The 26,114-nt window shown below is 42.4% G+C and overlaps 1 protein-coding gene across 1 annotated transcript in view; it reads left to right on the plus strand.

Moving 5' to 3' along the window:
• Nucleotides 1-1,733: 1,733 nt before the first annotated feature.
• LOC117478348 (inactive phospholipase C-like protein 2) overlaps nt 1,734-26,114 on the plus strand; it is a 28,702-nt gene continuing 4,321 nt past the window's right edge. The window contains exons 1-10 of the mRNA XM_034125350.1: nt 1,734-2,109; nt 13,502-13,603; nt 14,240-14,389; nt 14,518-14,678; nt 15,318-15,786; nt 16,589-17,791; nt 18,273-18,522; nt 18,621-18,907; nt 20,430-20,633; nt 23,224-23,299. Coding sequence (XP_033981241.1) covers nt 1,885-2,109; nt 13,502-13,603; nt 14,240-14,389; nt 14,518-14,678; nt 15,318-15,786; nt 16,589-17,791; nt 18,273-18,522; nt 18,621-18,907; nt 20,430-20,633; nt 23,224-23,299 — 3,127 coding nt within the window. The 5' untranslated portion in view covers nt 1,734-1,884. The remainder of the gene's footprint in view (nt 2,110-13,501; nt 13,604-14,239; nt 14,390-14,517; nt 14,679-15,317; nt 15,787-16,588; nt 17,792-18,272; nt 18,523-18,620; nt 18,908-20,429; nt 20,634-23,223; nt 23,300-26,114) is intronic.

Below are 26,114 nucleotides of genomic sequence, written 5' to 3' on the forward strand. Positions count from 1 at the left end.
TACAGATCCAGTTTAGTCCTCTTCTCAAAACAGTTTTGTCCTCTACTCTTGTCCCTTCAGGCCTCCTTAAGCTAATGTGTAAATGTCCTCCAGAAAGATTCCCCTGGAATGCTAGACGGATGATTTCCCTTTAATGGAAATGAGCAAACTAAACTGCCAAGAGGAGGAAAACACAGACATGTCCTCCAACACTTTACCAGTGTCACACCTTGCATTACATCACACAAAATACTTCAGTTTTCTGAGCAAGGGCACCCAACTTTTATTGCAGCCATTAAGTTATGTTCAGGTGGAGCTGATAATGTGTGCTTTATCATAGGGGAATAATATTGAAAATGAAGGGGAAGATGAATCACATAAATCACACAGCACATTAGTTTTGCACCAGTAAACGTTGCACCGACCTTGATTTGGGTAAGCATTGGTTTACCTGTGTGTCAACAAACAAAATCATTTCAGCTATTTAGAGCATGGTGTTTGTTTTGCAGAGTCACAGAAACTCTGCAGTTCAGGGAATATGGACACCAGTCTGCAGGACATGGATGCACCGCTCTCTGTTCTCACTGAGAATGTATTAAGTTGTAGTAATTGGATTTCGGGCAACAAAAAAGAGAACGCTAATTAATTTTATTTGGCATTTACCCTTGAGGAAGGCATCTTGGCATCCATCCCCGAGCAATGCATGTTCATAGGTGACTAATACATCAGACATTACAGTTATAAATGTTAATTATTCACAAGTGTGATGTCTGTGGTTATGAAAGTCAATAGGTGATGTGTAAATGGTTTCAAAATAAGTCCATAGTTTACGAGGCTTTTAGTTGGCTTGCATCGATGTGTTCATATTTATAATTCAAAAGTTTAAATTACCAAGTCTGCAGTTATAAATGTTTATAAGTCATTATAACGTTTCTTTATTGTCAGGTGGGCATTTAATATGTAAATAAATCATCAATTGAGAGTTTTAAGAGTTGTTAGAGGTTATTGTTAATAAAGTAGGCTAGTTTTAGTTGATTCTGGTCAAGATATTATTCAGCCCTTTTCTATAAATAAACAATCAAACCAGTAATAACCACCTTTCACAACCTGGCAGCCCAAAAAAGTGTCTTTAAAAGTGGATTATAACTGTCCATATAGAGCACTAGTTACTGATTTATTGACCACTAATAGAAAGCAGCAGCACAGAACAACACTCTGGTTGCTGGAAGAACAAAAACACCTCCCTTCTGACAGCCTGGTGACAGATGACGGCTTTATTAGCTGCTGCTGCTGCTGCTGCTGCTGCTGCACAAAGCAGACAGAGGGGAGGGGGGGGGGCACTGGGGAGCTGATCTTTATGTAAATAACATAATAGTGTAGCGTTGTTCTGGAGCACAGTGTGGAGAGGATTTACATTGAGGAGAGGGGCGGCTTCAGAGGAGGAGCACACAGCCTCCATAGCGTGTGCATTTCCTGAACACACCGCGGAGATGTGTTGAGTGTTGTCGGCGGGAAGGTGTGTCGGTCACTGCTGTCTCTCATCCTGTCACCCACCAGTGTGTGTGTGTGTGTGTGTGTGTGTGTGTGTGTGTGTGTGTGCGTGTGTGTGTGTGTGTGAGAGAGAGGGTGTGAGAGAGAGGGTGGGTGAGCGAGAGAGAGAGAGAGAGAGAGAGAGAGAGAGAGAGAGAGAGAGAGCGAGAGAGAGAGAGAGAGAGAGAGAGATAGAGAGAGAGAGAGAGAGAGAGAGAGAGATAGAGAGAGCGAGAGAGAGAGAGAGAAGTTTCCTCTGCTCTCTCGCTCGTGCACTTCACACGATGGAACGCCTGTATCCGTGTACAGCTCTGTACTCAGAGCCCCGCCGCCTTCAAGACGACTGAGAATTGAAACAAAAAAAAGTGTCACCAAATGGCTGAATTTGGAGAGAACAATAAGAGCGCCGTAGGTCCACCGGTTGCTGGCTGGAAAGCTGCGTCAGGAGGCGGCGGTATGAGCCCGGAGACGCCGGTTTCAAACGGAAACTGCACCGTGAAGAGGCTCCAGAAGCAGCCCAGCTGCGAGTCCCCGACGTGGGAGAGCGCGGGTTCGGATTCAGCCTCCAAAGCGATCCCTCGACGAAGCAGTCTGATCAAGGTAGGCCGTCCTTCCCGTGGGGAGAAAACAGCTAGCCTTGCTTTATAACATGTAGTTTGATGTTAAACATGCATGCAAACTGTTGCAAGTCCAGAGTAGACCTCTAAACATGAAAAATGAGTCCACAGTGGAAGTGATAAAGTAGGCTATGGTTGTTTGAGTTGCACACATACACTGCAAGCCCCTACATGAATGTAGTACTGGTGCCATGGAATGCAATAAATACAACATAGTCACTACACACACTGGGACTGCTTCCTGTCAGCTTCCTCTGCATCTGTGAGGAGAAATCAGTTTCCTCATCTCCCTCAATGCTGTTGAAGAAATCGAGTAGCAGTATTTTGCACTTAAAGATGGACATCATGTCACATTTATGATGATAATGGCTTTAAAAGCTGCCTGTCAAACACTTAGACCCCACATCTTGACTATAATGAACTCACAGGACTCCAAACCAGTAGCAAAAACCCTCAATTACAGTGATTGTCTTTCGTATGTGTCATACAGGGTTGATATGTGTTGCCAGACTACAGCAGGCGATGTCAGTAATTAACACTCCATCAGCAAGAGAGGATCTGGGAAGGGACTTATAAGTGATAGCACCTGCTGTTATTGTGATTAAAGATACATTTAAATTCCTCCACCCACTCGGTCTCACACTCAAATACTCCTGTCCAATAACCCCACTGCCTGAACTGATCCAAGCTCATATTTAAGAAAATGTAAACTTTATTAGTAGAAAGCTCTTGACATAAATATCATACTCAGTTTGTTGTTTTTGCAAGGCACTAATCAATAACTCAACTTTGTCCTTTTATGGCCTTCTGGGCGTGTGGGAGGTCTTGCATTGATCTCTAGTGGCTGCTTGTCTTCAGAGCTGCTGCCTGTAAAGACACGATTATTCAACACGGCCTCATCTGTGTCTGATTGGCTCTCACTGTGAGACAGGAAGTCGGTCAGTTGGCCAATTTCCTCATAAGTTTCATGTTGCAATATTGCTATTAAGTCATGAACAGTTGGTGATAACACTCAACTTTCTCCCTCTCTTTTACTGAAACACACACATTTCTCACCTCCCTGCCCACACACAGGTCTGCTCTTGTCTTCAGTTTGTTACGACAGTGCTGCCAGCCTGACACAGAGATTTAAAAACACTCTGTTTGCTTTGTTGGAGTACTGGCGTCTCATGCTGTGTCAGATATGGCGTTAATAAGTCCTGGCTTTCCATCCAGAGCATCACTTGAACTACAAAAAACAGTAATGCAGGAGGAGTGTCACGTGTATTGAAACATGTATTTTTAGGATATGATTATTGTTCATTTTCAGTAAGCACCATTTAATGCTGAGACAGTGATCGATGCACTTCCAGCAGAGCAGTGTACACACGCTTGTGCTTGTGTTTTAAATTCTAGACACCTGAGGCTTTAGAAAGATGGAGCTGAGAATAAATAAATCCACATGTTACACAACAGTGCTGTTTCTCAAACTACCCCTATAGCTCAGGACAAAAACAATAGGGGTGGTATGAGGGCAGATAAACAGGAAACACAACATTCCTGTCTGCTTTTCACACAAGTCATGGGATTTAGGTCTAGTGTGTGGGTATTTTTTGTCCGTTGGTTTTGGCTAAAGTATCAGTATGTACCGCAGACTGTCCTCTCATTCATTCTGTCTCACTCTTGTGTGCGTGAAGGAGATGCAGAATAAGGTGCCCACTTAGTTTGTTCTATTTCAGTTCATCTCCATCTAGATAACCATCAGGTACGGTCTACCTCTTTGTTTCAAATACACAAACACACACACAAGCGCACACACACTTGCATAGACCTGCCTTCTAGTAAAACAGCTTGGCACCATATATATCTGCTTTTCAGCTTTTCATTTCTCATGCCCTGACGTTCGCATACACTCAGACATACATGGTTTGCATGTTAATGTGTGTGTGTGTGTGTGTGTGTGTGTGTGTGTGTGTGTGTGTGTGTGTGTGTGTGTGTGTGTGTGTGTGTGTGTGTGTGTGTGTGTGTGTGTGTGTGTGTGTGGTGTGTGTGTGTGTGTGTGTGTGTGTGTGTGTGTGTGTGTGTGTGTGTGTGTGTGTGTGTGTGTGTGTGTGTGTGTGTGTGTGTGTGTGTGTCAGAGAGAGAGGGAGAGTATAGAATAGTAGGGACATTATGACATAGCATGACATGAAAACCACATCTCCAGATTCTTAGCTTTTTATTAACCAAGGGGAAAAAAATGCATTTTAACTAAATCTAGTGTTTTTTTTTAAGTGGACATAAGCCAAGAATTGGCTCAATTTTTAAAAGATACTGAATATATCAAATCAAATCAAATCAAGTTTTATTTATATAGCACATTTATAAACGATTTTTGGTCGAGCCAAAGTGCTGTACAAATAATAAAAATACCCTACAGTAAAGACATTTTACAGCTAATACAACAATATAGCCACATTTTAGGATACATATACATTTTCTATATCCTGAAAGGTAATTGTGAAGGTTGATACCACTGGAGACGGTTAGCTTAAAAGGCTGAAAGCAGAAGGAAACAGTAAACCTGGCATTGTCAGAAGATAACACATCGCAGGCCAGCACCTGTTTCCAGTCTTGATGCTAAACAAAGCTAGCCTTCTCCTGTCTCCAGCGTCAAAACTAAATGGAAGAACAAAAATATGTTGGAGTGGATTCAAATCACCGGGCCGCTTCATGCATTATTTTTGACTTGTGACGACGGCCTTGTCCGATGTTGGCGTGCCATTTTGTGTGTTGACATAGTGTGTTTGAAGTTAAAAAAAATGAATCGTTATCAACATGGCTACTGCGAGCAGCCTGGCTACTGTCCAAAGCAAAAGAGATGTATGAATCCAAAATAACTAGAGGCTCTTATCTCTGTGCTATGACAAAGGTAAAATAAAACACCTGGTGGTATACATAATAAGGCAGGTTACTTGTGTGTAGTGTACCTGTTCCTTACCTGAGGATAGCTACTATAAGCTGTTTTATTGACTTGCTTATTGATTGATTGATTGAAAAGTTTATTAACAGCTTGTATATTGGGTACAGTACAGTACAGCTCAAAACATACAATTGTTAAGGGGATGCAGACCAGAGAAAGACTTTCGTCTTGTTTACATCAGGGTCCCCCCATTTCCAATTCATCATAGTTGCTTCTTATATAAATTCTCTCTGGTAGGCAGTGATGCAGTGTCTCTCTTATCTTGTGAAAGAGGCTTCACCATCTATAAGCAGACATAATTGTATAGTTAAAGCGAGGCCTACAGGGAACCAATTTAAAAGCTGAAAGTCATTATTTTCATGGCCATGACATTGTGAAATTGACATATACTTCATAATGTTAAGTTAAAGCAAACGCATGTTGTATCGTATGTGCGTGCCTGTGTTAAAAATAGTAAATCTGTGCAAACGCATGTACAAATGTGTAAAAACACATACTGTGTGTGTTTTTCAGACCCAGGGAGCAGCATTAGCCGGAGGCGTTAGCAGTAGCACAGTTGGGGGGGGGTAGTGGTTTGATTCAGCGGAGCCTTGAGCACCTCCTGCAGTTTCAATCCACATCTTTTGCCTGCTTTAGAACACTTTAGCCTGCATTAGCATGACCCCTGCACAGCTCAGGGAGTGGGTAAACCTTCTCTCTGATTGTGATGGAGCCACTGGTGATTGAATCGCTCCACATACGTGCTCACTATCATCATATCCAGCTTTGTAAGTGTGGCTGTCTAAGTTTGTGCCTGTTTATGAGCCTCGGCAAAGTAATCACTGAGTCGTGTGGAAACATTGCTCGGTACTTTGGTGGCGTTGATGCTCGACTCAAGGCTCAAACTGTCTGCTCTCGGTTTTAGCGGTAATGTTATTTTCAGTAAATGCACCTGTGACGTTTTTCAGCTGAAATCATGGTTAGCTTTCTGGCAATATGACCGCACATTTTACTTGTTTCATTTTTGTTGTGTGTATGTGTGTGTGTTTGTGTGTACGTGTGCTTGAACGCACATGGGACTTCAAAGGTTTGAGGCGTAAAAGAGCATCTGCAGCTCTACTTGCCTCAAAGGCAGGGTTTAAAGTCAGACTGAGCAGTCTCAGACTTTTTCTAGATTTAGAGTTTTATCGTGCATTTGCAGAAGTTATACAAAATAGAGATTATACACCAAAAATAATCAGCTGACTGACGGAGCGGTTGAGACACTGTGAATCACCACATATTCTACACTGAGCTGCTGACAGAATAATTTCACCACATAATGCTTCCTGCGCCCCATTTTACCTTGTCCTGTTTGCAATTGCAGTCACACTCAACACATTATTACAAACTAATATTAAACAAACTGTAATTAGTACCATGGATCAAAAATGGTCCCCAAATATTAAGTAGTTTGATGATTATTCAATATGACAGTTATTTTCCCAGCACCGGAGGTTGCCGCTTGGTCATAAGTGATTGTTTTCTACTAATCCTACTTATTGAGCCTTAAAGTAATTATAATGAAACACAACTAAACCTAAAAACAACCCCTTATGTTTCTGCATAAAATACTAAATCTTGGTAGTAGTGTCCCTTACATTTATTTTGAATGCCTTATTTTGCTCGTTCCACACTGTATCTCACATTTCCCAGTAAATCACCTCCTAAAAGCCCCTTCCACTGTGAGAGACACTGGAATAAGCCATGCCATTAATCATCCATCATCTGCCGTCAAACACAAGGCCACAGGGAAGACAGTGCTGCCTCCCTGCCAATTTCTCTCTCTTGTATTCTTTACATTCCCACCTAACAACCATCTCTGTGATTTTCTGTCTGTCTGAATTAGTGGAAGAAAAGATGACATGCGCTAATGAACTACTTCTCATTCATACTTCTTCTCGAGTGTGGGATGCTGTAATTAGTGATACAGGCTTGTTGCATCCATATAAACATAAGCTCTCATGCATCATACCATTCATGCATGTCAGCTGGGTCCTGAAGGCTCTCCTGCTGCCTACAGGCATTAAACCAAGGGCAGAGTCTTTGTGACAGTATCCATAAAGATAAGAAGTAATCTGCCAAAGAGCTTCTTTATTGTTTTGCTCCAGCCGTCCTCTAGCTTTTTCTTCTGTTCTTGCTAATCTTTGTCCTCAAGTTTGAACTTTCTGTGATGTCTCTCTGTCATAACTGCATGTAATCTGCTCTGCCACACAGTCTACCCCATTTCTCTCGCCCTTCATCCGTCCATCTGCCCCTACCGTTAAATCTGTCCTATCAGGAACATCAGTAGTTTCATAGCAGTGCATACTTTTCCAAATGTATTCACAGTAGTCTAAAAGCCGGCAGATACATTTTTTTATGAAAGGGGCCCTATTATGCTTTTTGTAGCTTTTCTCTTTCCTGTGTATAGTGTTATATAAGTTGGAATGCATGTAAATGGTCTGCAAAGGCAACAATACCAAAGTTCACACCCGAGGGAGTTTCTCTTCCACAAGATAGACCTTTTTGAACATTAAAGCATGGAAACAGGTCACAGTAGAGCATGCTCCCCCGGGAAGATTTCTTTTTAAATATTGAAGTTAAAAGCATCCATCTGGTGCACTTTGAGAGCAAAATGAAGATATCTACAGTATGGATACATCTCTCAACACCCATTTGAAACAGAACTGTAAACAGATTTACTATTTCTTTATGGATATTTTACAAATCACTCCCCTTTTAAACTTATTTTTTTACTGTCATATAGTATTTCATACCTGTTTTTCATATATTCTCTTTTTATAACTATAATGATCATATAAACGTGTGCATCGGAAATAACTGTTTACATTAATGGTGACCAAAACGTTTGAGACCCGGCCACTGAGAGAGTCCTTTAGTTCACTGAGCCTCTCAGTCCGAGAGGAGAGGACTCTCCTCCACCTTGTTGTTGAAAAAGCTCCTTATATCCGTTAGCGTAGCTCGCTAGCACCAGAAGCTAACAACAACGATCTCCGTACCAGTGCGCGCTCTCTCTCTCTCTCTCTCTCTCGCTCGCGCACGGACACAAAATGGCTCGTTCCACACACACACAGAGCCAAGCTTGAATGAAACACAGAGACCCAGACGTATTTTTACTGTAGTGTATCATATTATTTTCAAATCAATAATTTTTCAAATTATGATTTTTTTTTTTTCAAAAATATTTTTCCTACAAATATGAACCTGAAAACTAGCATAATGGGGCCCCTTTAACTAACTGCTGAAGCTGCAAGAGAGGTTCTGATAAATATATATAAATACTCCGATATAAATATTCAACAAGTTGTTTTTACAATGTATTGAGAGGAACCAATTCTGTCAACATGGTTACTATTGTACATTTGGTAAGAAATAACTTGTTGGGCTCACATACTGCATGTGGATACCGAAGAAAATAAAAATAGAACTCAATACTACTGAGTGATGAGTTTTCACACAGCAGTAACACCCGCATTTACTGTGTCACTGTACAGGAATCCTCTCGTTGTTCTTTTTCTTGGCTCAGTCTTCTGTGTCGCTTCACTTGCCTCTCAGTGAAGCCACAGGATGTTCTCTGTAACGAGCTGACGGCCGGTTTCCTGTTTTGAAGCACAGTGGTGGTTTGGAGACTCATCTTCCTCTCAGGCAGTAAAAACAAAATAGGGCCTTTGTGACGGAGACATAAAGTAATTTCTCACAGAGATGAAAGCCAAATGGAAAATGTTTATCAGAGTATAGAGGCTGACTAGTTTTGTTGTTCTTGTTGTGTGTGTGTGTGTGTGTGTGTGTGTGTGTGTGTGTGTGTGTGTGTGTGTGTGTGTGTGTGTGTGTGTGTGTGTGTGTGTGTGTGTGTGTGTGTGTGTGTGTGTGTGTGTGTGTGTGTGTGTGTGTGTGTGTGTGTGTGGTGGTGGGTGGGTGGGGGTGGGGGTGTGGGCTGTGTGTGTTTGTTTGTGTACTCTAATCTGGTTAGGCGTGTGTGTCTTTTTTTTTTTACATGGAAAAATCAATTCATTTACCTTTGTATTTTATTCATGTGTTTATCTACTTGCGGGTTAATCTGTGACCTTTAGTTTTATCCTGTCAGGATAATTAATTTAGAGTCCACAGTGACGTCAGTGCTGTTTGGCTATGTCTCTCTATCTGTAATTTATGTCTGCGCTAACAGAGGTGCACGACAACCTCCGCATGTGAGGTAATTGAATCCCAACATTTCAAGAAACCACTGTGAGGATCCTGGTGTTTCCCCTTTTCACGGTTTATTAGATTTAACTGTATTTAGAGAACATTATATTACTTCCATATGATCTTTGTCTATCCCTGGTCTATTAATCAGAGAATGACGTGTGTTACAGGTCACATGGTTGTCTGTGGAGACCATGTTATTTATGTGCAGTAACGTGTGAACTGTGATTGGTGCTGGTACAGCCACACAGGGACCATTACAGCTAATGTGTCACACTCACACACACACACACACCACGAACAAGAAGTGTGACCATGTCATGTTTTACAAGTCAGAGGGTCAAATCCCAGGTCGTGAACTCTGATTTTCCGTGCATGAAGTCATAATGCTTAATCGTCTGTAACTTTTGACAAGAACAATTTGTTTTTGGTTGACCAACGCATTGTTTTTTTTACCCAAACTAACATTTTTTTTGGTCTTTCAGTAACTCAGCGCTAGTTGTTCATGGTTCTCTCCTGCAATTTCATGTGGTCGTACCGGTTCAAACTAAGAGGATCTGGGGAATGAAATGCAGACTTGATGGGAATTAATAGCGTTAATTGTAGTTGATTCAAGAAATGAAGGGAAAATATTTGGTTTATGGCACAGTTTATCTGTTTTCACACACACACACACACACACACACACACACACACACACACACACACACACACACACACACACACACACACACACACACACACACACACACACACACACACACACACACACACTGCATGAAAGGAAGGCAAGATTGCTTGTGATTATGGTGGTATAGTGTGCTCCTGTGTGATGGTGCATGTGTCTGTGTTTGTGAGTTAAGTCAATAACTGTTGGCTCGGCGCCTCATTGTGTATCCCTCGGAATTTCCCATGAGCTTTCTAATTTAGCACAGTCTTCAAAGTAAATGCTGCTGTTGGCGGGGTGGACTTTCATTTGTTTTTCTATTTGAGGTAACAATCAGAGGTGTTACTCTAACACTCCGAAAATGGCAGCTTTAAAACAAAATTATTAGAACACAAAATCAATTAGCTTAAATCCCAGTTAGTGTTTTGTTTTGCTAATGTCTTTCTCAGGGGCTAAAATTGACCATCAGAGTAGGTGAGTATTGAAAGTTAATTTAGTGAAGCCAAGCGCCTTTCCCCAAGCAAGAACATTGGTAAAAATCAACACTAAAACAGTAAAAATAAACAAACAATTAAACCTAAGCCGCAATAGACCTTAAAACCCACAAAATAGTAGGCCACAAGGTGAGAAAAAGGCCAGTTTGAATTAGTGTGTTGTGTCTCGTCAAATGTGTTAGTTATGTTTATGTATTTTGTCTGTCATTTCCTGTTTTATTTTGTTTACCTCTTGTCTTTCATTTCAGGCCCTGTTTTCTTCCTCCCCCTGTGTGTTTTTCCCGCCTTCATCAGCGTCTGCCCCGCCCCTGATTGTTTCCACCTGTTCCCACTCACCTCATGTTTAAATAGTCCTGTCTCTCCCCTGTCCTGTGTCAGTTTGTTTCCCCGAATGGTCGTGCCAAGCCTCAGCTCTGAAAGGATCGCTTTTCACTCACGTCAGGTTTTGTTATTTTGTTTATTTTTTGTTGGCTTAAGTTTTTATTAAGTCCTCCTTTTGTTATGCTAGTTTTTTCCTCCTTGTGAGCGCCTTTTGTTATTTCCACCACCGGCACCTACCTGTGAAAAATAAATATACCTTTTTTATATTCAAGACTTTGTCTCTGGGCCGTGCATTTGGGTTCATCAGTTTGTGTCGAGGTCCTGACAGAGTGTTTCTTTCGCTGCTTTTAAAGAAGATTAAAGTTGAGTGCGTACGATAACCTGTAAGCTAGGTGACCTACAGCGGCTGAATTAAGGATGGTACAGGTCAGAGATGTACTTGAACATGCAGGGCCCTTTTATTAAAAACAAGAACACAATCCTGATATTGATTGGAAGGCTGAGTAAAGAAGATTACAGTACATGGGTGGCTTTGCAGCAGCGTTTTGGACCATTTGCAGACAGTTCAGAGACGATTTGCTGAGGCAGGTTAAAAGTGAATTGCAGTATTGTAGTTGGGATCACAAGCATGAGTGATCATCTACTGTATAGCTAAGGTTGTGTTACAGATCTGAGTTTTCAATGTTTCTTTATTTGAAAGGACAAGTACAGGTCAATCATTTTCATATATAGCATGATTGAAATTTTCCAAGGTAAGATTTCTTCCTTTAGCTTCCTGCAGTTTTCAGAGTAAGCTCAAAAGGGGGGTCTTGAAGGGAAGACTTACTGTCTCTACGACCCCACCACATCCATTATACCCTAAAGCACCTTGGGTATTTTTAGAGCGACACCTCCCTCCCTCCGTTCGCCGGCTTAAACGACCGCGTCGCCATTGGAAACACTTCTTCATCGTAATGAGGCAACTCAATGAGGATTTGTGATGGTTAGGCGACCTCACTTCCCTCTGAGGAAAAGCTTTTCATCCTCTGAGAATGAAGCTTCCCCTCTCTCACGTGTTCATTCATATTCTTCAGATATATTATTTTTCTTATATCTCTTTCATATCCCCCAGATTTCTTTTATATGAAAGGTTTCCTTCTCTATCCTCTCATAGAGATTCAAGTGCTCTTGAGGTTCATTTGAACTCTTATTTGAATGAAATCATAGTCATGCTGATGAGTAGATTTTAATTAGCGGCGGATCAGTGTTCACAGATGTTCATTATGAATATGAAAATGTTGATTGGTCTACTGGTGATCAATTTGGACTTATGAATCACTCCAAAACAAGTGAGCTGTATGTGTTAGGCCCACAGCAACAGGCTGCACGATATCAAGTTTCAACAACAACAATACTGAATATTTATATTTTATTGTCTTTGATGTATTTTTTTATAGGTAAACTACTTCATAAAGAGATCTGAATCTTTTCTTAGACTTTGATAACATGTTTAATTGTATTAAAATATACAATGGGAAGGACTCACACACACACTACATACAAATGTATTTAACTATGTATGTGTTATTAAGGTTACCTCGACCTAAAATTCATTGACAACTATTTTGATGATTGATTGATTCTTTCAGTCGATTTCCAAAAGTTCCAGATTTTTTACAATGTGAAGATTTACGTTAAAATAGAACAAATATCTACGTTTTTGACTCTAGGTCATAAAAAACATGTTATTTGATGACCGCACTATTAGTTCTAGACAAATGTGATGGTCTTTTTAACTATGAATTATATATTTATTTGTATTCCAGTTGAAAGAATTAGATTTTTAGATGAATTCATAATAAAAGTAGTTATACACTGTTGTCTATAAAGTTGGAAAAACATATGTTTGACTTCTTCTCATAATGAGTGTGACAATGTGATTTATTCTTGATAAATAAAGTGTATATCTTAAAAAAAAGATATTCCAACAGTGTATGTACATTCTTTTGAATTATCATGAGGAACATCTGAATCTTCCCAGTGTGTGAAAAGTATTTAAAGCTTTTGCTTTTAGGACATGTTGTCTTCTTCTTCACTGCTTGTGATATATGCAGTACATAAGAAGACCGCTGTGTGTTGAGCATGTGGGTGTTTGCGTCTTCAATCACTTTACGTAGGCTTGATTCAGCTCCAATGATGTCATCCTGCCCCAGATTAGCTTCAATGAAGTCTTTGATTGGATTTGATCAGGCCTCTAATACATCTATAATTGAATAACCTCACCCACATATATGCTCTTATCTGTCTTCCGTGGGGGTGATATCTGATCGGTCAATAGATCAGATGGATGAGCTGCGATGGTGAGCGCAGATAAACTGATTGGGTCTGCGGGCGTCGATGAGGGGGGTGGGGGGGGGGCAGAATTAAAATGCTGCTGCCTGCTGCCTCTGTCTCCTCAGGTATGATTAATGGTGTTATGGTGAAGGGCAAGGGCACGCGAAGGCTTTTAGCATCAGGAAAAACAATAACGGATTGGGAATGGGAGGCTTTTATGTAGTCGACCAAATAATCTGTGTTTATGTAGTTATATAAGATGACATGCTTTAATCTTCTGATATCAAAAGTGGATGGAGAGAATTGTTTGTCATGCTAAAGCCAAAACAGGCTAACTCTCATTCAACTCACTTCTTATTATCTCCTCGACCGTCCCTCCTCCTCTCTTGATTTGCGACGTCCTCTCATCACTCCTTCCCCCTCTCTCTCTCATCAGGATGGCTCACGTGCCAGTCGGGATCGGAAGAAGACGGTGTCCTTCAGCAGCAGCTTGTCAGAGAAGAAGATCAGCAGTGCTGCAGACTGTATCCACTCCATGGTGGGTCAGCCACACTGTAACCCTTTACATAGAGCATACATTTTACATATCTGTGCAATACATATTTAATGTCCAGTGCATGCATCAAGGGTCTATGTAAGATCACAGCCTCAAACACTAATAGGGGCTTGTTCGGAGGTGTAAGGGTTACAATTTCTTCCATATTTTTAAACACATCTTTTTAGATTAGCTTTTTATTAGAAACCCCCAACTTGAAATGTTCTTTTAGTCTTTATTATTTACCTACCTTTATATTATTTTATTTATTTTATAGGTCTTATTCTTTTTATTTTTTATTTCTGTTGTACCTATATGTTCACTTTGTTTTATGGGGTTTTATATTTTATATTGTTGCATCGACTCAGTTGTCTTGTCTTGTCTTACCTGTCAGAGAGAAACCATTATTTATTTTATTTTATTTGTATTATCATACATTTGACCTCCTTGTGTCTATTAACCTGATAACATGTCATATTTTGCTGCATGTACCTTTTAAAGTTCTTAACAAATAATCTGAGGGGAATGTCTTGTTGTTTGTCATTTTGTAAAGCACTTTGAGCTGCATGTGTTGTATGAAAAGTGCTATATAAATAAAGCTTTATTATTATTATTATTATTATTATATTTTACTTCCAGGTTGAGGGGATTGAGCTGAAGAAAATCCGAACCAACTCCCGTGTTTACCAGCGTTACTACCTGCTGGACGCCGGGCTGCAGGCTCTGTGCTGGGAGCCGTCCAAGAAGGAGTCAGACAAAGCCCGCATATCTCTGGCTTCCATACGTGAGGTCAGTGTCCGGAGAAAAAAAACTCCTTCAGACTGAGGCAAAGGGAATATTTACAACCCTTTACTAAATGGAGGTCAACATTTGATTTGTTTTTATTGCGTCTGATGTGGCTGTTCTCATCTCTCTAGGTACGGACCGGCCGCAACACAGAGACGTTCCGCACCAGTGGTGTTTATGAGCAGATTTCAGAGGACTGTGCGTTCTCTATCATCTATGGAGAGATGTATGAGAGCTTGGACCTGGTGGCCAACTCTGCTGAAGTGGCTAACATTTGGGTGACTGGCCTGAGGTATGATGCAACACATAATCAGGAGCAGTCTTGCATTGTTCACCCGATGTAATATGTACCAGAAACACTGATTTTATAGGTAAAGAGCTTTCTGATCTACATACTTCCTTTTTGATATTTAGCATGTTGTTCTTTGTTATATAAAGCTGTCATTTTGGTGATTTAGGGAAGACATATTTACCCATATATTGACATTTTGCCTTCATTTAATCACTCATTGTCAGTCAGAAACTTGGTATACTTACTCATGGTGCATTTAACACCTGTGCATTTTGAGAAACTGGTTCCTAAAGATAGGTGAAATGTATTTGTGGTTTAACTGAGGTTTGTACATGTGGTTTAGGCTAATCTAGCAAATACAGTTAGGCCCTTTCTGTCAGTCCAACCTGATATCTCATGTTGCAGACTTTCCTTTCTTCCTGTTTTTATTGGCTGTGAATAGTGACATTGTGGCTGTCTTATTTCTTCGTGTAGTTCTCTGAGACGTGTTTGTGTTGCAGGACTGGCGGTGAATTTGATTTGACTTGAAATTGATTCGACTGCTGCAGTTATTGTATTTTATTGTCAGCGAGTTACATTGTAAGGATAACATTCCGTTTCCTCTAACAGTCTGTCTGTCCCTCTCTAATCCTCCTCCAGGTATCTGATGCAGTATGGGAAACACGCCCTGGACATGCTGGCCAGCAGTCAGGACAGCCTCCGCCTCGGCTGGCTGGAGCAGCTGTTCTCCTCGGCCGCTGATTCAGACGATCTGGAAGAAGACGTGGAAGGGTTACGCTTGCAGCTGGCCGTTAAGTTGATACGGAGCGTGAATCCTGGTGTGGGCGGTGGCAAAGTGGAGCTCAGGTTTAAAGAGCTTCAAAGAGTCAGGACCAGCATGAGTGGGCTCACTCTAGAAAATGAATCTGGAGCTAAAGATCCCGGCGAGAACAAAAGACCAATAGGAAGAAATGAGCGCGTCACCAAGCAGGATTTCATCAAGGTATTCCATGACTTTTGCACACGTCCGGAGATCTACTTCCTGTTGGTGCAGTTCTCAAGCAACAAGGAGTTTCTGGACACCAAAGACCTGATGAGGTTCCTCGAGGCTGAACAAGGCATGGCTCAAGTGGGTAACACAAATGAATCCCGCCTACTAATAGCAGGAAACAAGTCAGGCTTGCATTCACAAATGCAATCTCATCCACTCCTGCAGTGCCTGTTCCCTTCAGAACGGGCTGATTGCTTTGCCCTCTGTAGGGCTTCTTGCAGTGTTGTCAAGAACCACTGATCCACTTGACACTTCCCTCCCAGGGGTCCTCAGCAATACCCCTGCGAAGTCGATTGGATGAACGGTTCTTGAGAAAGTGCATACATACATACAGATATAGACAAAAAGTCAGAAAGAGATGTGAGCATCCATTAAAGTTAAATGATGCTGCACTACCGTTTGGCAAAATGGCACCACATTTGAATCCTATTTACACATTTCTACCAAATGTGATTGCAATAACACAATACATATTTTGGATAAGCCCTGCCCACAGCATTTGGGCGAAACTGTATAAAACTTTTAAAAGACTAAAAAAGTAGCTGTTTCCGGCTTGGTACAGAAATGTTCTGTGCGAAATATTGTAAAAATTGGTAAGTAATTATATTAGGGGTAGCAGAAAAAGATTGGGAAACAATTAAAATTGGGAGAAAATTGATTTAGACACAAATGGCTTATATGGATAGACGGGATTGGTTTTTTAGTATAGCACCACCATCCTACCAATTTGCCCCATGTCAACACTGCACTCCCTCCAGTCACAAGAAATAAACCCTCAAAGTGTGAGGTTCAAACTGTTGTTGAGATATATGAACATGCACATACACACATAGAATACACCCTTATCCATTTTTTTTTCTCCATCCATTTCCTCCCCCAGGTGAGTGAGGAGACCAGCCTGAAGCTCATCCTCTCCCACGAGCCGTCGGAGGAGGGCCGGCAGCAGGGGTACCTGTCATTGGACGGCTTCACCAGTTACCTCACCTCAGCAGAGTGCCACCTCTTCGACAGGGAGCACGACGGCGTGTGCCAGGACATGACCCAGCCTCTGTCCCACTACTACATCAGCTCCTCCCACAACACTTACCTCATCGAGGACCAGTTTCGAGGTCCGTCCGACATCTCCGGCTACATCCGGGCGCTGAAGATGGGATGTCGCTGTGTGGAGGTGGACGTGTGGGACGGCCCCGATGGAGAGCCTGTGGTCTGTACGGGACACAGCCTCTCCCCACCTCTGCTCCTGCATTGTGTGTTAGACGCAATCGGAAGGTTTGCGTTTGTGGCTTCTCATTACCCTTTAATTGTTTGTATTGAGAACCATTGTTCTGTCCAACAACAGCAAGTCATGTGGCAACATCTGGTGAGGATACTCGGGGAGAAGTTATACGCAGATCCTCCATACGAAGGGAAGTCATACCTGCCGTCACCGCATGCCCTGAGGAATCGAATTCTACTAAAGGGTAAAAAGTTGGGGCCTGATGGGGAGGATGGGGAGGTGAGTGAGGAGGATGAAGGGGCAGAGATGAGTCAAAAGATAAAAGCGGCCAACAGCGGGGGGGCAGCGCCTGGAGGAAATGAAAAGGAAATGGTGCAGAAAAGTGTCACAGCTGTCCCTCCTGTTCCTCTTCCTCCCAAACGTTTCCAACTCTTGAAGGAGCTCTCTGATCTCGTGACACTTTGCCGCTCCATCAGCTTCATTGATTTCCCCACGTCATCTAAAAGCCAAAACCCTTGGGAGCTGTGTTCCTTCCACGAGACTCTGGCCGTGCGTCTCGCTGGCGAGAGCCCCGGAGACTTTGTCAATCACAACAAGCATTTCCTGTCGAGGGTTTACCCCAGCCCCATGCGTATTGACTCCAGCAACATGAACCCTCAGGACCTGTGGAAGTGCGGTTGCCAGATAGTGTCTATGAATTTCCAGACAGCGGGACTGATGATGGACCTGAACACGGCGTGGTTCAGGCAGAATGGGAACTGTGGTTACGTCCTGCGGCCTGCCATCATGCGGCAGGAGGTGTCCTATTTCAGCGCCGACACCAGAGACACGGTGCCTGGTGTGTCTCCGCAGCTGCTCCATGTCAAGGTGTGGTGTTTTGTGAAGTTGTTTAAAACTTGAATGATCCTCTTAATCAGGGGTTTTCAAAGTCTGGTTCTGTGGGCCTACCCTAACAAAGCTGGAAAGGCATCCCCTTAATCTCCCTTAGTTACTTAGTTTCATCATTTCTCTCAATTCCTGGATGCCTATGGTATCAAAATAACCTACATTGGTCATAAACACTCTGAAAAAACTAGTTAAGATAGTTTCATATTGCTGGTTGACACAACTGCAGACTAAACTAAATTGATAAAAAAATAAGGTATTTATAAGATTATGAATAAGTGGGAAAAATACTGTCTCGAAAGTATGTAGTAATGTAATAACCTCTAATATGTTTCACTTACAAGTGTATGTAGCCCTCATGGACAGGCCTGCCTCTTACTTTGAAAACCTCTGTTCTCAAGTCATTATGATGTTCTGAAAAAAACAAATGTATGAACAACCTTTATGTTGATCCTTCTCCCAGGTGATAAGCGGCCAGAACCTGCCCAAGCCGAGGGGCTCGGGGGCCAAAGGAGACGTGGTGGACCCCTACGTGTACATTGAGATCCACGGCATCCCGGCCGACTGCACGGAGCGCCGCACCAGGACGGTGACCCAGAACGGAGACAACCCCGTGTTCGATGAGAGCTTCGAGTTCCAGATCAACCTGCCGGAGCTCGCCATGGTGCGCTTCGTGGTGCTGGATGACGACTTCATAGGGGATGAGTTTATAGGTCAGTATCCGGGTCAGAGGTCACAACTGTAACGATGGATTCCATTAAAATGTTCATGATATGCTTTCAAATTCAATCTAATCTCCCTACCACCACAGGGCAGTACACCATTCCTCTGGAGTGTCTTCAGCCGGGGTACAGACACGTCCCGCTCCAGTCTCTGACGGGGGAGGAGCTTCCCCACGCCAAGCTGTTCGTCCACGTGGCGCTCACCAACCGGAGGGGAGGGGGGAAGCCTCACAAGAGGGGACTGTCGGTGAGGAAGGCCCGCAAAGGGAGGAACTACGCAGCTCTGAGGGACCTGGGTGTCCGGGCTGTGGACGAGGTCTTCAAGATGGCTTCTCCTCCGCTGAGAGATGCCACTGACCTGAGGGAAAACATGCAGGTGAGGAAGAAAGCAGCATCACATTAATCAACAATGATTTTGTTCGTTTTTTTGGGTTCATTGAAGTCATTCATCAAGCAGGATTCTCAAATTTGATTATTTGATACACTGAATATCACTGGGTTTTAGACTGATGGTCAGACAACATAGGTATAGGAAGATGTTCAAATCCCGCCAGGAACACCACCACTAGTGTGCCCTTGAGTAAGGCACTTAGCCCTTAGTTACTCCAGGGAGAATGTCCCTGTAATCGCTAATTGTAAGTCGCTTTGGATAAAAGCGTCAGCTAAATGAAATGTAATGTAATGTTGCATTGGATTCTGGGAAATTTGGTTGCACCCCTAAATATGTTTTCATTGCCATATCTACACTGTAGCTAATGTGCAAATGACAATAAAGCCTTGAATCTTGAAAAAGATAATTCACTATATTCCTGCTTGTTCATAGAGGGCGAACAGTCTTATTTGTCTTGCTCATATCTATTGAAATGTAACAGTACTGATTGTGTTTGTACCAGAAAAGAACCAAAGGGAAGAAAGGGTGGCACATTTTCAAAAAACTGATCCAACTTTTTAGAGCCAGGCAGAAACTTGATCTGTGGTTTCTCGTGTCACCCGGAGGCAAACAGTAATTATACTTGATTTTTACACCTTCAACCTGATCTACTATAACAACACAGCTGCAGAACGGAAAATCAATAGGTGAAGGAAAAGACCAGATTGTACTCTTGCAGCAGGAGTGGCTTTTTATTACGTGTGTGTGTGTGTGTGTGTGTGTGTGTGTGTGTGTGTGTGTGTGTGTGTGTGTGTGTGTGTGTGTGTGTGTGTGTGTGTGTGTGTGTGTGTGTGTGTGTGTGTGTGTGTGTGTGTGTGTGTGTGTGTGTGTGTGTGTGTTTGTGAAAACAGATAAACTGTTCCATAAACCAAATATTTTCCCTTCATTTCTTGAATCAACTACAATTAACGCTATTAATTCCCATCAAGTCTGCATTTCATTCCCCAGATCCTCTTAGTTTGAACCGGTACGACCACATGAAATTGCAGGAGAGAACCATGAACAACTAGCGCTGAGTTACTGAAAGACCAAAAAAATGTTAGTTTGGGTAAAAAAAACAATGCGTTGGTCAACCAAAAACAAATTGTTCTTGTCAAAAGTTACAGACGATTAAGCATTATGACTTCATGCACGGAAAATCAGAGTTCACGACCTGGGATTTGACCCTCTGACTTGTAAAACATGACATGGTCACACTTCTTGTTCGTGGTGTGTGTGTGTGTGTGTGAGTGTGAAAACAAATCAAGTGTGAGACGTAGCAGGGAAGTGATTTCGCAGATTTTCTGTTTATTTAATTTTGATTTCACTCCGTGTATCCGTACTGTTTTTCCAACAGGGTAAGGAAATACAGAGAGAAAGAGAGAGATTCTGAACCGTGTGTGTGTGTGTGTGTGTGTGTGTGTGTGTGTGTGTGTGTGTACAGTATCAGACTAACATGTGTCCGCCCTGTCTCTCTTTCCTCCAACAGAACTCAGTAGCAGTGTTCAGAGATCTGTGTGGCGTGTCCATGGCGGCTAACCTCATGCAGTGTGTCCTCGCTCTGGGCTCCCGGGTTTCAGGGCCAGACGGGGCGCCATTGCTACTGTTTGACCTCCGGGACCACTACCCCGCACTGGACCCCCAGGGGCCCCTCCCTGACGTCCTTCGCCGGGTCGTCTCCACTTATGAAATGGTGAGAAAGGAAGACAGTAAATATGCTTTAGGTTTATAAAGGAGATAGACATAAAAAGGAAGGAAAGATCAGTGCGCCCCTCCCATCTCCTGTCTACTTGACCCAACAATGACCCCCCCCCCCCCCCCCCCCCCCGCCTTCAAGACAAAAGCTTCCTTTTTAACTGATATGTTCTCAAACACAAAGTGGGCTCTCATTGTTGTGTAGGAAACAACATTCACATTTGCTATGGCTGCAACATGACTCGTAAACACATTGGCGACATCCTCACCTTGGCTCCAAGCCACCACGTGTTCCCAGACTAATAAACTGCAGGCTATCATCGACCGGGAGAAAGTTATTTAACAGGCCTAATTTATTTAATGACGTCTAAAAATAAATCCAGCCTCCCCCGTGGAAACACAGAGAGAAATAAAAGGGGGCAGAGCGTTCAATTGGACTGTTAATCAACTAATCAAAAGTCAATAAGGCGGGATTAATCATTCAGTTTGTGGGTTTAGGTCGCTGCAAGGATACAGTGCGAGGCTGTCTTTCTTTTCTAAATATTCCCTCTTTTATCTCTCAGCCCTTTAATCTTTCTCAGTTCTTCTTCTTCCCTGAGGGGCTTGCTGCTGGCCCCCTATAAGTGGTTTACATACAGCTATAATCCAGCACTGTAACCCTGTCCATGTGTTGCTGTGGTGAACAACATTACACCCTGTTTACAGCCATCTGTCTGCCGGCTGCAACACACATATTCGGAGATGTACTCAAAGTGCACTTGTTTATGTTTCATATCGGATATTCCCCAGGAGTATTGTGGGTAGGGAGGATGAACAGTCAGTATGAATTGCCAATTTACAGATAGTGACTGCATTGTGAGTGAGGGAGGTTTATGACCAAACACAGGCTGCATTGAAGACAAATAAACCCCTTTCTGTTTTGATTAAGTCATGATTAAGGTGTTTGTCTTGACACTCTAATTGAACTAGGGTTGTTTGTCTCTGCTATACAACAAGCAACTGTATAGTGTGTCTTTGCGTGCATCAGTGTGTAACGTAAGTAGTGTGTGTGATTCTGTGTGTGTGTGTTTAGCCACTTTCATTTGCAGCCAAGCGGGTAAGAGTAGAAAAAGCTGTACTGAATACCATTAGCATAGATTTGAATGTCGTTTGGATGAATGGATTCCACACCTCAATCCTGAAGCCTGGAGAGGGAGAGGCGAACAACAGCGACAGGAAATATGGATGAGTGTGTGTCGTATTGAATTGGATCTGGTCAAATTGATGTACTATTTTCTCCCCATACAGGGGGTCTGGTCCCAGTGGGGTTTGTAGTGCGCAGAATGAATAAGGCAGGAGCTACGCATGTCATTCCCGTGTGTGTGTGTGTGTGTGTGTGTGTGTGTGTGTGTGTGTGTGTGTGTGTGTGTGTGTGTGTGTGTGTGTGTGTGTGTGTGTGTGTGTGTGTGTGTGTGTGTGTGTGTGTGTGTGTGTGTGGTGTGTGTGTGTGTGTGTGTGTGTGTGTGTGTGTGTGTGTGTGTGTGTGTGTGTGTGTGTGTGTGTGTGTGTGTGTGTTTCATTACTTTGAAAGAGCTGTCACATTAATCTCTGTGTGCCTTGTGTGTACGTATAAATATATAAAGTACCGTTTGTGTCTGCTGTGCAATGTGTGTGGAAACAGCCTACAGTGTGAAATCCAATTGGCTGTATCAGTCATTTAACGACCGCCAGCATATGCAAAACATCACAATAGAGTTTGATTTAGTTGTAAATGTTCGTATTCTGTGGGATTTACACCAATTTGATGTATCGTGTTATTTTACAGTGGGCAATTAAACAGACTGTGTGCTGACATGTTTGATTTACACACAAAAACAAGACGGCACAATTAGTTAAGGGCCTACGGCAGATGTGCAACTTCGAGTCAAATGACACATTTAATGATTTTAGATGGAACTAATCCAAAAAGACCTGAGCTTTTCAACTTATAAATACTAGAAAACAGATAAACTGTGCCATAAACCAAATATGTTCCCTTCATTTCTTGAATCAACTACAATTAACGCTATTAATTCCCATCAAGTCTGCATTTCATTCCCCAGATCCTTTGAACCGGTACGACCACATGAAATTGCAGGAGAGAACCATGAACAACTAGCGCTGAGTTACTGAAAGACCAAAAAAACATTAGTTTGGGTAAAATAAACAATGCGTTGGTCAACCAAAAACAAATTGTTCTTGTCAAAAGTTACAGACGATTAAGCATTATGACTTCATGCACGGAAAATCAGAGTTCACGACCTGGGATTTGACCCTCTGACTTGTAAAACATGACATGGTCACACTTCTTGTGTGTGTGTGTGTGTGTGTGTGTGTGTGTGTGTGTGTGTGTGTGTGTGTGTGTGTGTGTGTGTGTGTGTGTGTGTGTGTGTGTGTGTGTGTGTGTGTGTGTGTGTGTGTGTGTGTGTGTGTGTGTGTGTGTGTGTGTGTGTGTGTGTGTGTGTGTGTGTGTGTGTGTGTGTGTGTGTGTGTGTGTGTGTGTGTGTGTGTGTGTGTGTGTGTGTGTGTGTGTTGCTAATAGATGCTAATAGATGCTCCTCTGTCTGCAGATGGTCCAGGCGAGCAGAGCGGTGATTGAGCTCTCCGACGGAATCTACGACCGGATCCTGCACATACAGACAATGGGTGTGTAGGCGTCTGTTTGTGTGTAGGCGTGTGTTTGTGTGTGTGTAGGCGTCTGTGTGTGTGTAGGAGTTACGGCTATGTTGAGCGTGTTTTATGCTGTGTGTGTAGAAACAATACAATGCCCATGTTCCTACTGCACTCATGAAAGCTCCCACACACCCTCAGCAGTTTGTTAAACACTGCGGTGGCTGCTTTTGTCATTAACTGAACTCCCTTTCCTCTCATGCTCTCTCCTCTTCTCTCTTCTCATACCCTCCTTTCTTTCTGTACTTTTTTGTTCCTTTTGCTGTGTCCTCTTTCATTTCCTTTTCTTCATCATCATTTTTTGTTTATGCACTTTCATCTTCTCTGTTCTGCTTATCCCCTTTTTTTTGCATTTCATTAATTTATTTCCATCTCTTCCAATTTATTTTCACCCCTTTTTCCATCCCCTCTCCCATTCATCCTCATCCTGCGCACTTTCTTATCCTCTCCCTGTATCCTCATATCATTACTTTCCCTTTCATTCCCTTTTCTCCGCTCCTCTTGCATTCCCTCCTTGCATTTCTCTTGTCCTCTCCTGTCCTCTCCTTTCCTCTCCTGTCCTCTCATGTCCTCTCCTGTCCTCTCATTTCCTCTCCTGTCCTCTCCTTTCCTCTCATGTCCTCTCCTGCCCTTTCCTTTCCTCTCATGTCCTCTCCTCTCCTTTCCTCTCCTGTCCTCTCCTTTCCTCTCATTTCCTCTTCTTTCCTCTCCTTTCCTCTCATTTCCTCTCCTGTCCTCTCCTGTCCTCTCCTGTCCTCTCCTGTCCTCTCCTGTCCTCTCCTGTCCCCTTCTTTCCCACCGTTTTTCCAATCCCATCTGCTGCAGAAATGTGCTAATCAACAGTTTCACACAAGGGTAAAAGTAGTCTTTTTACTGGCCCGCTTCATCTGTATGTTTTGGATTGAGTGGGTTTATTGTTAATTGGCGCAGCTACCAACAACAATTATCCTTCAGTCTGTTTGGCGAAGGGCACCCTATCTTACTTTCTGCTATGACTTCTGGGATCTCTGGCAGAGGTTTGTTTACTTCTGCAGGGCCCCTTGGGTCATCTGACATTAGTCAGCCAGACTGTCGTCACAGTAGCAATAAACAAAGCCACGTACACACCAACACACACATTTTACCCACATCCCCTTTCTCAGCCCAATTCAGTATTCAACTGTCACCAAGGAGACGCTTTGATAGACGTTTGGAAGTGTGAACGATTGGCTCGGGAAGAAGAATAAACACTTCCACGTTATTATTCTCTAGCTGTCTGGTTTCAAAAAGCTGCGGTAACAAACATCAAGGGGTTTCATAAATATGACAATTGGGACACATATCTAAGTATTATAGGTTTTATAAGAGTTGAAATGCATGCAAACTCATCAGTATGTTCAATACCGCCCTGGAGAGAAGCATGGAGAGATAAGAGGAGATATTTGGAGAGGAAGATGATGATTGGATTGGGGCAATTTCGGAGGACGGGAGAGTTTGAGGAAGATGAATGTTGTTTATAAATGTGCAGGCTGCTCCACTTTGCTCCGAGTCAACTCAACCCGTCCTCCACTCAACTTTATTTTGGGTTTATGGGTCACTCGCTGATGAAAAATGTGTGACATGGTCAGCTCGGGAGGCCAAACTCTGCGGCAACCATCTAGTATCATTTACTTTAAATTCACATGTTATCAGTTGTATTATTAGTGTGATTCGAAAGCGAAGTATTTTAGTACAGCCAGTATGTTCATCTGATATAAAAAGAGGTGCTGCAGATCCCCGAGGCCTGATCAGATGAACAAAGCTCTTCCTGTGTGTACACATTAAAGATGGCAATCAGGTGATCCCAAGGCAGAGGTCTTCCTCTCAGCCGGGGAAGGGGGGGGGGCAGAAATGGATGTCTGGAAGTTACATCAGAGCAGAGAGTTGAAACTGAGAGGGAGAAGAAAGCTGTGGGAAGACCAAACGCTACAAGTAACGCTGAGAGAAAGACAAGAACACCCAGAGAGAGGGAATTCTTTGAAGTTTGTGAAAGGGCCATTTCGTCGTAAAAAAAGCCCACTTATGTTCTCAATAATGCCATATTTCTGTCTCTTTTAATAGAAGAAATGCTTATAAAAAGTAGCAACCAGACTGAATAGCAGTGTTTTCAGCCATCTCTCCTCTCCAACACACGTACTGTAACACCGTGGAGCACAGGGTGGATTTTTAGGGGGTGTGAGGTTGTTCTCTCTCCAACCATGTGTCTGTCCTCATTATTTTGGATAATCCACACAACACAGGTTTGGTTTTCCTCTCCAAAAAACAATTCCAATAAAAACAGGTCAGTGAGGTCGGGGGGGGGTTTATCCAAAGTAATTCCTGTAAGAGATGTCACTGTTCAATTTCAACCCCGAATAACACCGTACTTCAGAAAATAATATCTTAAAAGCAGATCAAACCAAAAGGATCAAATCTACTAGAAGTACTACGTGGAAGAACCCAACTTATACTTGATTATCAATTATAGTGTCGCATTATAGTTTGAATAAACGCTTTATTATAACGTTTACTCGAAACAATTGTTTTAATAGAAGTGTACAAAGTTTCCCTTTTTGAAATTAATTAAATAAGTACAAAATAAGTTCCAAAGTAAATGATATCTAAGTTTTGAAAGTTATCTCTCTTTAGAAATATGTATAAATCAAACTGTTGCATTTTCTTTCCATTTATATATAAGATATGGCATGATAACCTTCCATTTTCATACAAACAGATACCACTCCAACGCTATGACCCACAATCCTTTCCACATAAGTTGAACTGTCTTTAAACC

The sequence above is a fragment of the Trematomus bernacchii genome, unplaced genomic scaffold, assembly GCF_902827165.1.
Source record: "Trematomus bernacchii unplaced genomic scaffold, fTreBer1.1, whole genome shotgun sequence".
Classification (NCBI taxonomy): Eukaryota; Metazoa; Chordata; class Actinopteri; order Perciformes; family Nototheniidae; genus Trematomus; species Trematomus bernacchii.